This window comes from Ruditapes philippinarum, unplaced genomic scaffold, assembly GCF_026571515.1.
Source record: "Ruditapes philippinarum isolate M1 unplaced genomic scaffold, ASM2657151v2 ctg4552_1_1_1_1, whole genome shotgun sequence".
NCBI classification, from domain to species: domain Eukaryota; kingdom Metazoa; phylum Mollusca; class Bivalvia; order Venerida; family Veneridae; genus Ruditapes; species Ruditapes philippinarum.
In genome coordinates, this window is record NW_026856059.1 from 100394 (window position 1) to 114037 (window position 13644).

Here is a 13644-nt window from a genome sequence, read left to right on the forward strand (position 1 = left end):
TGGATCCTTGAGGAACACCAGCCTTGACGTAAAGAAGAGAAGATGATGATCCTTGGACAGTGACTCTTTGCTGCCTATTGAATAAGTAGCTTTGAAACCAAAGAAGTAAATCTCCACGAATTCCAGCAGATGACAATTTAGTTATGAGTCCTTTGTGCCATACCCGATCAAAAGCTTTGCTTATATCACAAAATACAATTCTAATTTCCTTTCCATTGTCTATTGCTTCACAGAAAGAATTATAAATTACTGATAGTTGGTTTATAGTTGAGTCGCCTTGGCGGAAACCAGACTGATATTCTGTTAAAATGTTGTTGCTAATTAGATGATTATATACGTGTTTGTAAACAGCTTTTTCTAAAACTTTGCCTAGGGAACAGAGAAGTGAAATTGGTCTATAATTACTAATTACATTGGTCTCATTCTTTTTATGAACTGGACATACGTTTGCAACCTTCCATTGAGTATGAAAAGTACCGATAGACAGAGAATAATTGAAAATATCTGATAAAGGAACAGCTAATTGAGACGATATTTCTTTTTTAAAACGCGATTGTTTATTAAATCAGGACCAACTGCTTTCCCAAGTGGTAGTGTTCGTAATAATGGTTCGATATCAGATGGTTCAAAGTGAAGTGATGATAGAGTTGAGGAGAAAGAATAAATTGGTGGAATGGGTTGCCAATCAGGTTCGTCAAGAAATGTTTGTTGAGCGAAGAAACGATTGAAGGCGTCCGCCTTTTCCTCGTTGTCATATAGAATATTTGAGTCATTGAGCAGTGGAGGAATAGATCTTATTTGACTATTAGGGGAGATAAACATTTTAACTGTGGCCCACCATGATTTATTAGATGTTTTATAAGTGAGAGTCTGGGTTAATTTGGCTGTATATTCTGATTTAACATCTCTAATAAGGGAAACTATTTTATTTCTAAGTTGGCGGAATTTCGACCAGTCCGAAGTTCGATTATGGAGCTTAGCTTGTTTGAAAAGACGCTTGCGTTTGCGTATAAGTCGTTTAATTTCACCTGATATCCACTGTGGTTCTGTGGGTCTGATAGTGATTAACCTATTAGGAATATATTGGTTACAAAATTTAAATATGGTAAATGTAAATGCAGAGACCCATTGGTCAATATCAGTGTTACGAATGGTCTGCCAATCAAATTGTTCTAAAGAGTATCTCAATGCATTATAATCTCCTCGGTCGTACAGCCATATTTGACGGGAGTGAGTCTGACATTTTGGTTTAGTAAATTTAAAAAGTGCAAAAGTGGGACAATGATAACGAATTTGCTGATCGAAAACTGGTTCACCAACGCCACTAAGTACCAAACTACGTATGTTTTTTTAAAAAAATAAGATCTATGACGGATGAAGACGTTTCAGTGAAGTGAGTTGGATCATTGATACATTGAGCAAGCCCAAATTGGTTACAAAGGTGTAAAAGTTTTCGCTTGGATGCGGGAATGGCAGGATTGAGGTTAAAGTCGCCACTAATTGTAATGTTTTGAATACCAGAATTAAGTGCAAGGTCGAAAGATTGTTCAATTTTAAGGTCATATTGGGCATCAGAGTTTGGTGGGCGGTAGAAGAGTCCAATAAGCATTTTAAGGTTCCGCTTTAGAATAAGTTCAATCCAAATACATTCAACATCAAAGAATTCTAAGTCATGCCTTCGGACAAACGCTACATTTTCTTTGACGTATAATATAACATCACCATATTTGTCATGTCTCTGCGCTCGGGAATATGAAAGTTATTCTTGTGCTTACAGATGAATGTAACCATGTTTCGCTTAAAGATAATAAGTTAAAAGAATCGAACTCTGTATTGATAATATCAATTTTGGGTAAAAGACTCTGAACATTGTAATGAAGAATGGACAAGTTATGTGAAATATCAAGTGATGCATGTGAAAATGAGTTATCAGGCCCTGGATGCGGATGAACGTCTCCACACTGTAAAAGGAAAATTGTTGACCACGATATTATTAAACAAACAGTGAAAACAATAGCTACGTTTTTGGAAAATGAAAGATTTCTATAGAATGCCCTAGACTTTACAGAATATGTTTTAGTCAGTCCTTTCAATGAACGGAGACGACTAGCGTTGACTTCGAAATATTGACTAAAAGACAAGCAATATACAGGATTATTAAGAAGCAACCAAATTGTTAAGAGTAAAAAGTGAAAACGGCAAAATCTTGATTCTACTAACAGGTTTCTGTTCCAGAAAACAAAAGTACACTCCATTATGTAATTGTTGAAAGGAGAAATGATAATAATTGGTAAGTTGTAATCAACAAATATTTACAAATATGCAAGATTTCTATGAATGTCATGACTGCTACACTGATCTTCAAGGATAGTGAAGAAAAAAAGAAAAATATATATTAACTTTTACAATGTTATACATGTATGTGAAATATATAATTAAGCAAATTATCGAATTAAACAGTGTTCATTATGACTGTAAACTTTATTATAATGATGTGTGTGCAGTAAGATTTTATCTTCCTATATAAAGAATATAAAAAAGAGAAGGGGAAATATAATGATTAAATCCATTTGCATAATAAGGCAAAAACACAAGTATTGGATAAACGCATTAATATCAGCAAAGAAGTCCATAATTTGTCAGTAGTACATTTGTTCTAGTATAAACGCAAAATGACCTATAAGCACATAAATATTTACACATTAATTATACTTACAATCATAGTTAATATACATTCAAAGTAATGCAGGTATATATCGGCTACCAAGGTAAAATTACAAGTGTATTAATTATACAAGAACATAAACAGAAATAGCATACTATGGAAAACAAAAGTATTTTCAGTAATAAAACATCTCTTTAAATAAGTTTATACAATTTAACTTAGGCGAGTGCCAATTCTGATAAACTTAATGACTATTCTTCATTGAACTATTAAATATCGATCAATTATATACTATGCACTTTAATTATTATAAAAAGAGAGATTGATATTACTTGAGTATTATAATTATTATAACGTTGATGTCAACATGTCAAATAACGCATGAAAACACAACAACGGGCATATTCGACTATCTGAAGCCGCGGTAGTACTTGATGATAGAGATATACAATATTTATTTTAATTTGATAAGATTTAATAATCAACTATCTATCATAATTTATTAGATTTTTAAAAAAGAGAAGCGAGACCTGGTAATGTTAATGGTATAGGTATACAATGTATTTGTTACAGATAATAATAAATAAAATTGTTCTACTAAGATAATATATCAATTACTTTGTGGAATGTTTTACAGACATAATGTCATAAATTATTACGCGCGAAGAGCAAGAATTTAGATCATGAAGATATATATAACAGTCCGATACATTAAGAAACGAAAAAAACCGTGATATGTGATCAGTCAAATCATAAGTACCGTTAAATTGTTAAAGTTTTCCCGTTTAAGTTATTTGCCTACAATAAGTAGGTCGAAAAAGTATGTTATGATTCAATACAAACTACTAACACTAAAGTATTACAGTAGATCACAGATGTTATAGACCGTAAATCGTATGAAATAAGGTTATATAATTCATATAACAATGTAGCACATATAACAGTCTTCACATTTCTCAATATTACTACATGCAATAAAACAACAACAACGACTGTTATATCATGTTCTAATCACTGAATGTAAATTGTATGACAAATAACAGTTATTAAAGTAGCATATCAATGAGTATTTTAGTATATACATGAATGTTGTCTTAATGAACTCTCATAATATGAGTTACATTATTAACTGCCAGAAGTTCCCGAGGTTAGAACCACTTCTGCATATGTATGTGTCTTAATGTGCGCTAGATCCTCTTCTGAGTTTATCACGTGCACTTGATTGAATTTATCTTTAGCCAGGATAGTACCATCAGAAGACCACGTGCTAAGTATCGACTTATGCTTGACCAGCTGTCGTGCTTCGAAGAGTAGTGAGCTTCGCTTTTTTGTAAGATCTTCATTAATATAGGAATTCTTATACCCTTTTGATTTAAGTGAAGCTCTTTTAGAGTAAAGTTTTTGTCGAGCTCTATATGAGACGAATTTAACAATAATGTCTCTAGGACGTGTTTCATGGGCCTTCGGTGTTCCAACCCTGTGACTTCGATCAATTTCGTCTAAGGCAAGATTCGAGCCAATAGTATTTGCCATGTCCAGTATAAGTGAATCGGTATTTTCTCCCGGTTTTTCTGGCAGGCCTGATACACGCAGACAGTTGCGTCGGCTATATTGCTGGGCACGATCCGCATCATTTTCCAGTTGAGTGACCCTTTTTCGCAATGTAGTGTTTTCAGCCTCGACGAGTTCGAGCCGATTGGCCATTTCCGTTTGAATATTGTTAGTAGGCTTTTCACCTTTCTATAACTATAATTTTGATAGTGGAGTTTTTTTATTATTATTTAATTTCATCGATGGTTTTGTATTTGGTACCTTATAGGAAGCCTTAGAATGTTGAATTATTTTTTTTCAGGGTTGTAGTAGGGGTCCAGGGGCAGATAGGGGTGGGGTGTCCAAACAATGATACTGCCACCTGTGCTTTGACCGACATTATCAATCACTGTATGGTGACATGAACACGCTGTTATTTCACACAGTCGAACGTATTTCGCGATGTTTTTTTTTTTTTAATCCGGGGTTTATATAACTAAGCGATTACACGAACTTAGCAATCACCCCACGCACATTCCATCACGATACATAATTCTATTCTGATAATAAATAGGCGTTTTATATTTCAGTGTTGGCAAAATAATCACTAAATGATTCTCTATGAATATTTATTATCTTTATTGTTAAATATAAATGCTTATAAAGGCCGAATCATTTCATACTTACTGAATAAATACTTAGCAACTATATACTTTCATAACAATAGACTCTCTTTATATAATTATATAAAAGTAAAGATGATTTTATGTTTTGTGTTTGGACTTGTATTGTTTGGAAGGACACTTTTGGCAAGCCAGGAAGAGCCGGTTTGTACTTCAAGATTTGACTATGATCATAAAATGTTACAGAAAATGGTCATGTTGGAAATAGAACAGAGAAATACTAAGATTGCTTTAGAGGAGATAAAGACAACGTTATCAAAACAAACAGGTAAGAAACCGGCATATATATCACTCATAATAAGTTTGTTATTTTTAATTATAATTTCTAGATTGGATATCCTTGTTATTATTATTTTTTTTTTTTTTTTTTTTTTTTTTTTTTTTTGACTTTTGATTTACCTACTTAAACTCGTGCGCAAAAACGTTGTTGCGTTTTGTTCCTCCTTATGGCATTTTGCTCTATTAAAATATCATAACAGAACTAAAAAAAATTTAATTAATTACTTTCAAGTCCGCAACCAGTATTGGCGTGACCAACTTGACTTTACTTTACTTCCCATGCATAGTTTATTCATCATTTTATTATATGGAGACATATTCAGAAAGAATTTCATACATTTCAATAAAGTTCCGTGAATAAATTTTAATCAATGATGAGCATGGTAAATCTTTCAATAAAACTATTTTTGTCAATTGTCACGTAGTGTTTTCGAAATGTTGAGTATCATAACTGTGGTACTTTTGGCATTCAAAAGATTGTCCTAGTGTGTGTATAATATGAATATATAAACGTACATGATTTATCATTTTGTGTTTAATCTACATGTATTATGACTGTACCTATGACTTTTACTACTAAACTGCATCTGAATGATATAGTCTCACAAAATTCAAGAATAACTTTTAAATGTCAAACACACGATTAACAAAAATAATTCCTTAAAAACTTAAAGATATACTATGCTCATCTTTGTGTAAAATATTTTTATCTTAGAAATGTATTGAAATCAATGAAATTCTTACTGAATATGTTAAATTTGAATTAAATAATGAAGAAACTATGTATGGGAAGCAGCATTCCTTATTACGGGTCAATTAAAGTTGGTATTTTCTTTAAAGAAAACTGCCAGTTTTTTTTAATGACACTATATATTCATATTGTGACCACCTGTAGTGTGTAGAGTTCAAAACATAACATATCTACTTTAAATTAAGCCGAAACCTGTTTATTTTATACATACAAAGAGACTTTGTAGCAATTATCAATATCTTTAAAAATCAAATTTGAGCATAGTATATCTTTAAAAGAAAACAAAAATTAAAATATTAAATGTTTCCAGACGGAAGCAGGCAGGAGAAGTTATTGCTGGCAAACATTGAGGAAAAGATAAAAGAAGTTGAAACAGCTACTTCAGTTCTTCGATCGGGAAATACGTACGTGCGTTGGGGAAGAACACAATGTCCAGAAAATGGAACAGAGTTGGTTTACAAAGGTTACGCTGGTGGTTCCCACTTTAATAATAAAGGAGCTTCCGCCAACTATTTATGTCTACCGGAACAACCGTTGTGGAATGTATACGAAGACGCTGAGCAGACTGCAAGCACTGTCTATGGAGCAGAATATGAATTGTATGGTAGAAATATGAATAATTTCTTCGGAAAAGGAGTGGCAGATCATAACGTTCCATGTTGTGTATGTCGTACGAACAGGGCAAGCATTCTAATGATCCCAGGCCGGAATAAATGCTATGATGGATGGACATTGGAATATGAAGGTTACCTATCGAGTGGTCATTACAGTCACGAAGCATCATCTGAATTTGTTTGTCTTGACGCAAAACCAGAGATCATAAATGGTGGTAGTGCTGATGAAAATGGAAAACTATTTTATTTTGTTGAAGCGCGCTGTGGATCGTTACGATGTCCACCATATGTGAACGGACGCGAACTTACATGTGTCGTCTGCTCTAAATAAGTTCTATATATATTACAAGAAAAGCATTAATGCAAAGCATCAAAGGGCGTCCAAGCAAGAAATGCAGAAAGTGTCCCTTATTATGTTATCGCTATTCGCTATTAGCGAAGACCCCCTCTTAAGGTATCTGTTCACACTTAGTAAAAATATGACACTGGTTATATTACCATGTTGATCATGTTGAGCATGTTGTTTATTATACAATAATTGTAATATCTATTTTATTATAAAAAATACAGATTTTATGAATATTGTTTTCCTCTCTTTTTTGTGTTTTATGTGCTATTTTAATACTGAGTTTTTTACGTTTACTACTCTTTTTTTATTAAAATTGTAAAATAAATTTTAAGAATTCAATTGTCATATTGACCGACGATTATAAGTCAAAACTTAACTGGAAAAAGTCAGTAAATTATGGTTAATCTTTCAATATATAATATTGTTTATTTTTAAACCATGTACATGTACATTTGTATTTTTCTTTATCATTTTTTAAAATATCAATCCATTGTAAAATTCATAAAATCTAATTTGTAACTTTGAAAAATTCCTCGGCATCTTTACTAAACACGAATAACAAATTAAATAAAATGTTTCAAAGTTGATAGTGTCATATTAATACCATAAAAATGTACCTTTTTGCTCAATTATTGTACATATTTATTGTTTTTATCTCATATAGAGTTACAAACTAAGTGACAAACATTTATTTTGGAAAAAAGCTTATTTATCTGTAAAAAATTGGTTCTTTTCTGAAACGATATCAAACATCTACTCCAAAACCGGGAGAGACCGGACAATAAACGTGTGATTCGGGGGCAGGGGACCTAAAAATGAACAATTTTGTATTTCAGTGTGACCAGAAACACAATTCCAAATATTTCAAAATCTGGTTCACAGGCAGATAACCAGTTGCACAGCATTATTCAATGATGTATGACATACATTGAAGAAAATAATAGTTTGCATGCATTGCTCCTTCAAAAAATGACTGACAGCAATTTATATTTACCCCCACCCAGCCAAAATCACACCGAAAATATACCAATATGGGCAATCTTCATGAAGGTGCAGCATACTCCAGAATCCGCCCGATTCCTTAAAAAATATCAGTAACACGCAGTGCAAGCTATGGCATTTTCAGAAATGACCAATAAAGTGTCTGTCATACGTTTAGATTTTTCACAAAATTTATCTAAAATTTCTTACTTGTTTGGCGCCAACTGTCAAAGCTTGATTTTTAACTTTTTCACCTCCATTCGGAGAGTCAGAAATACATATAAAGCTACCAAAATGCTTAGTTTCGGGTAAAAACCCAAAAATACTTCTCATTTCCTACACACAAACAAGAAAGAATTACAATGACAGAGAAATATCAGAAGTTATCAGTACCTTCAAAACACCATGTCTTAGTTATGAAAAAATTTGACCGGGGCCATCATTCGAATATGTCCCCTGCCCCCTTCTATTCGCCGGTCACTAGTAAATATCGGTCAAAATAGACCGGGAGAGACCGGGAATTAACGATAGGAGTACATCCTTCTATAAATAGATTTTCGGAATGTTTAGGTAGACAGTAGACATTTAGGTCATCAACTTATCATTCTATGTACTACAAAATGATAAATAAAAAAAAAACTGAAGAGAAAAGGTTATTTCATTTGAAAATGTCACTCGGAACTGCCTCGGCTATTATCTATAATAACCTCGGAAACAATACGGATTGAAAGTAGTTCTACAACGTGATTTACAGATGTAAACAGAAACAGAGATAATATAAAACGAATTCATATATTTGAAATCTAATGTCTTTTCCGGTACTCTTCTGCTTGAAAATATGTCTGACAACAATTTGTAATTTAAATATGCCCACTGATGTTCAATTTTAAACAAATCCGACTAAATGTAAACAGGTTGGTTTTTTGTACTTTCGGTTTCTTCAGCCATAATAATAAATATATAAATAATGTATTGTTTGCTATTGTACCTATGAATTCACTTATTTTAGGTGAACTTTTACTACATATATTGGAAACAAACTTGTCAAAAACTCCCAGCATTAAATTACTATTTGTTTACATGTTCAGTTTCTTAGCGTAAGTTAGACCGGAATACCGCATCCGTTCTGTGTATTCATACTATTGTGTTCGAGGTCCTTATCCGAAGACTTACGGAAAGGGCCGAGTAGTTGCGATTGTTGAAAATGTTTGCATTGCGAAATTCTCCAGTTCGCTATTAATTGTACATATCGCGACATTTCATTTTTAATTAATAATAATCAAGCACCCTCATACCGATCGGAATGATCGGCTTTTATTATTACCGACTAAAAGGCTCGAGAAGTTGCTATCGCCCTTTCACAAAATCTGATTTCATTCCATAAAGGGGCGCCGCGCTTCGGCGCGGACGCCAATCATTATTATAGAACGAGTGGAGAAAATTTGTCTAATCAAAACATTAAAATTTACAACAACATCGATATTAACTCACAAACCTTTTGGAACATGGGTATTCCTGAAGAAAAGTGAAATGTGTACTACAATATAAACAATCGAACATGTTGGTTATAGTCAAAAGCTGCCATCAATATGGTTGAGATTTAATTGTGTTTATCGATATTTCTTGAACAACGTGTAGTTTGAAGTTATATCTTAATTAAGAACATGTTTTTTGTTAATCATATCTGAAAGACAATAAAATAATACGTCTACAATATATCGGATTTATTTGTAGCTAGATTGACTTTGTAGTCAAAACATAGCGTATTGCATGTGTGTCATACACGAACGACAATTTCAGCTAAACCCGCCATTTCTTAATCTATAAGTAAAATGTACATATAAATTTTAAGTACATGATTATACTTCAACATTAAAGTCGGATTTTCAAAAAGAAATGTATTCATCTAAAATACGTGTGGATTTATGTTTTAACATGACGAAATTATGACTTTATGAGGTCAAAAAAGTCTAAGATATCAGAGATAAGATATACAGAAACTACGAAAAGGCGTGAAATAGACAGAAAAATTGTTGATTTCTTTGTAGTAGAGTTACATCCTTTATTTATCTAGTTTTATTTTATTTACCATCTTTTTAAACCCATTTTTTTAATCTTAACCCCCGTTTGTTTCTTCTTTTTTCAAATAAAACAGTTGCGTTATACTCATTGCCGCGTTACTTATGAAAAATGATCGTTGAGTCGGTATTTCAATCTTACAATGAAAGGGAAAAATAATTACGTACATGTTAATAAGGTAAAACATCATGGTATCTATACGGCGTGAGTTTCTGTGATGTGCGTTTGGGCAGAAAACTAAAACAACAGGTGGTTCAGGTAATAATATTTCTACGGAATACCGTTAGGGCCATCGTGGTTATACGTTAAAATACAGAAGGCGACAATGCGAGAGTGCGACAGTGCGATGACGACAATACGACAGTGCGATAACGACAATGCGACAGTGCGATGACGACAATGCGACAGTGCGATGGCGACAATGCGATAACGCGATAGTACGATGACGACAGAGCGATATTGTCGTCATCGCATTGTCGCACTGTCGCATTGTCGCACTGTCGTCATCGCATTGTCGTCATCGCGTTATCGCATTGTCGACTCGACTCTCGCCTTCTGGTGGACGGTTCTAAACTGCTGGCGAATAAGCTGTCGGTATAGAATATGGGCTTATTTTACTTTTGTCAATATTTTTTTTCTTCTTGTTTTTTTCTTTTTCTTTTTATTATTTATTTGTTTGTTTTTTTTCTGTATACTAATAATGTTTAAATGAAATCATAAATTAATAATAAGAATCATTTTGTATATAAATACTGAAAGAGTTATACATAGACGGAAAATGTAATAAATTGTGTGAAACTTTAATATACAATGTACAATGTAATAGAAATATTTCAGATGAAAATGATCTTATGTTGACATTAAAAAGATGCAAAAAAATTAAAATCATTGTTTATTACTTGTATAAAAAAGACAAACAAATTATATTCATTATTTATGTCAACATAAGATCATTTTCATGTGAAATATTTCAATTACATTGTATATGAGTGAGTGAGTGAGTGAGTGAGTGAGTGAGTGAGTGAGTGAGTGAGTACTCTATCATCCGCTACACTCTATTTTACTTTAATTTATACCCCGGTCACATATTCACGGAATACGACCACGGAAGAGCCACGGATTAAGTCCGGCATCGTCCGTAGCTACCCGTACTGGTCAGTAGCTCTCCGTAGTGTAGCCGTAATCAATCGTAGTAGTCCTTGTATATCCGTAGCGATCCTTGACAATTTTTGAACATGCACAAACATTTGCTACGGAAAAATCAATCGTAACGTATCCCTTCAAGTCCGTATTAAACCGTACTGATAAGTACTGGTCCGTACGAAAACCGTACTAGTCCGTACTGATTCGTTGGCCCCAACTTGTCAAGGATTTCTACGGTTTAATACGGAGAACTACGTATTTGTACGGTTAACCTACGTATTAGCTACGGTTTTAATACGGATTTATACGGCATTGTCACGGAATGGCACGATTGTAATACGTTGTACTACGGGGAGGCAGGGATTAGCACGGTCTTATACGGTTTATTGCGTTGCAACACAAAACGGCACGGAATGGTACGGTCCACCACTGTTTAGTACGATAAATAAAGTATCATGTACTTTTTCAAGGGTATAAATACTATCTTTTTGTTAAAAACAGACATTTTTGCCTTTTCATGTTGCGAACATCATCATGAACATTCAAAAAAAAAGATATTTGCCATTAACTGACTGTAACTGTATATTGATATGGCGCAGAATGCGGAGGCAGTATCGAGCTGCTTGATGACATGCATAGAGGTATAAAATATATTAATATTGTACTACAATGCATTAGTAATAGAATAACATTTAAGGTTTCATATTTTACAAAACATTGGATCGTGAAATTGGAATATATGTGAACATGAAACGTAGTGTCTCCTAAGCCTCGGACGCTGGCCCTTATGTGATAATAAGATTAGTTAACGTACTCATACCGTTGTGTTTCCGTACCGGAACCGTAGCGGACAACGGAATTTCAAATTTCCGTAGTAATCCGTGAACGATTAGACCGTAGCTCTTCCGTGGCGTTATCCGTGAATATGTGACCGGGTCATTACCTTACCTTGCCTTACCTTACCTTATTTTACTTTACTTTACTTTACTTTACTTTACTTTACTTTATTTTCTTTACTTTACTTTACTTTACTTTACTTTACTTTACTCAACGACTCAAAGTATTTTAAGTTAGATTATCAGCGCATTAAACTTACATGATAAATTTACGCTCGTTTTAACGGACTGTCAACTCTTTGAAAACGTTTTGTTCACACAATTATCTGGTCTATGACTTTAGTCTTGATTTTATTCTATTAGACATAATTAAAATTAATTTGCCGTAAACTTTGCAGTATTCCGTTACAACTGAGATTTCATTGCGACAAATTGACCGTAATCAATCCATTGTACATTTATAGGATATTCTGTAATTTTATACCATATTGTTCTTTAATGTTTAATAAATACTTGTGACCTCTTAAGAAAAAGAAAATATTAAAGATTGTATTAATCCGCTTTTATTTCGCTTAAACGCAGGCCTTTTAATCTTAAGTCAACCGCTATAAACTCTAATTACATGTACATGTAGAACGGCATGTTTTGCACACACTTTTGGATTATTGGAAGACAAAAGTTGAATTCATATCGCACATATGTGGGAGAGTTAGAAATTAGTTTAAAAAATATTATCATGGAAATATCAGCTTTATGATTATTACGTAAGTATTTCTTAATTGAAATTTTAATTAAATTTTGTTTCCAGATGTGTGTTTAATTTTATTACAATTTTAGTTTATACTGAATGAAACTATTAGAGTACTGCCATGCGTTAATCACATATTTAGAGGTAATGACATCATGAGTTTTTTCTTTCAATAAGCTTCGACACATAGGACCTATCATAGAACCTAAATCAGATAAACACTGAAAAAAGATACAAAAAAGTAATTTTGCTGCATAAGTAGTATAGATTAAAATTGATATCTATATCGTAAAATCTAAACCATATATAAAGACCATTTGTAGCTAAAATAACTAAAATGATTTTGAAAAAAAATGTTGCACCGAAACCGGGACTAGAACCCGAACCCTCGGGAATACCTTCCGCCGCCATACAGACGAGCTATCCGGCCACACACACCCTTTCCCCCCCTTAGTGAAACAGTATGAAACCGTGACATAAGTTGTCACGCTGAATACCTTTAGACGTTTCATTCATCATTTAAGATGTGCTCTTTATTATTTAGATGTTCCATTCATCATTTCACATGTCACTTCAGACATTACATTCATCATTTCACATGCTCCTTTCATCGTTTCTGATGTGCCTTTTATTATTTCAGATGTGCTTTTTTATTATTTCAGATGTGTGTTCCATTCCCTAGTTTAGATGTTCCTTTTATCGTTTCAGATGTGCCTTTTATCATTTCAGATGTTTTATTCATCACTTCATCTGACACTTCAGACATTACATTCGCCAATTCCTGTCATCGTAGTAGATTTGCCTTTACTTATTTCACATGTTCCTTTCATCATTTTAGATGTTTTATTCATCATTTCAAATGTCATTTCAGACATAACATTCATCATTTCACATGTTTCTTTTATCGTTTCAAATTTGCATTTCAGTTGTTTCATTCATCGTTGTATATGTACCTTCATCATTTCAGATGTTCCATTCATGATTTT

General features: G+C 33.0%; 1 protein-coding gene across 1 annotated transcript; it reads left to right on the plus strand.

Moving 5' to 3' along the window:
- The first annotated feature begins 4837 nt into the window (after positions 1-4837).
- Positions 4838-7098, plus strand: LOC132745284 (uncharacterized). Its single transcript, XM_060734162.1, has 2 exons — positions 4838-5146; positions 6219-7098. Exons 1-2 carry the CDS (start codon positions 4954-4956, stop codon positions 6851-6853), a joined length of 828 nt encoding a protein of 275 aa, XP_060590145.1. The 5' UTR covers positions 4838-4953; the 3' UTR covers positions 6854-7098.
- The last annotated feature ends 6546 nt before the right edge of the window (positions 7099-13644 follow it).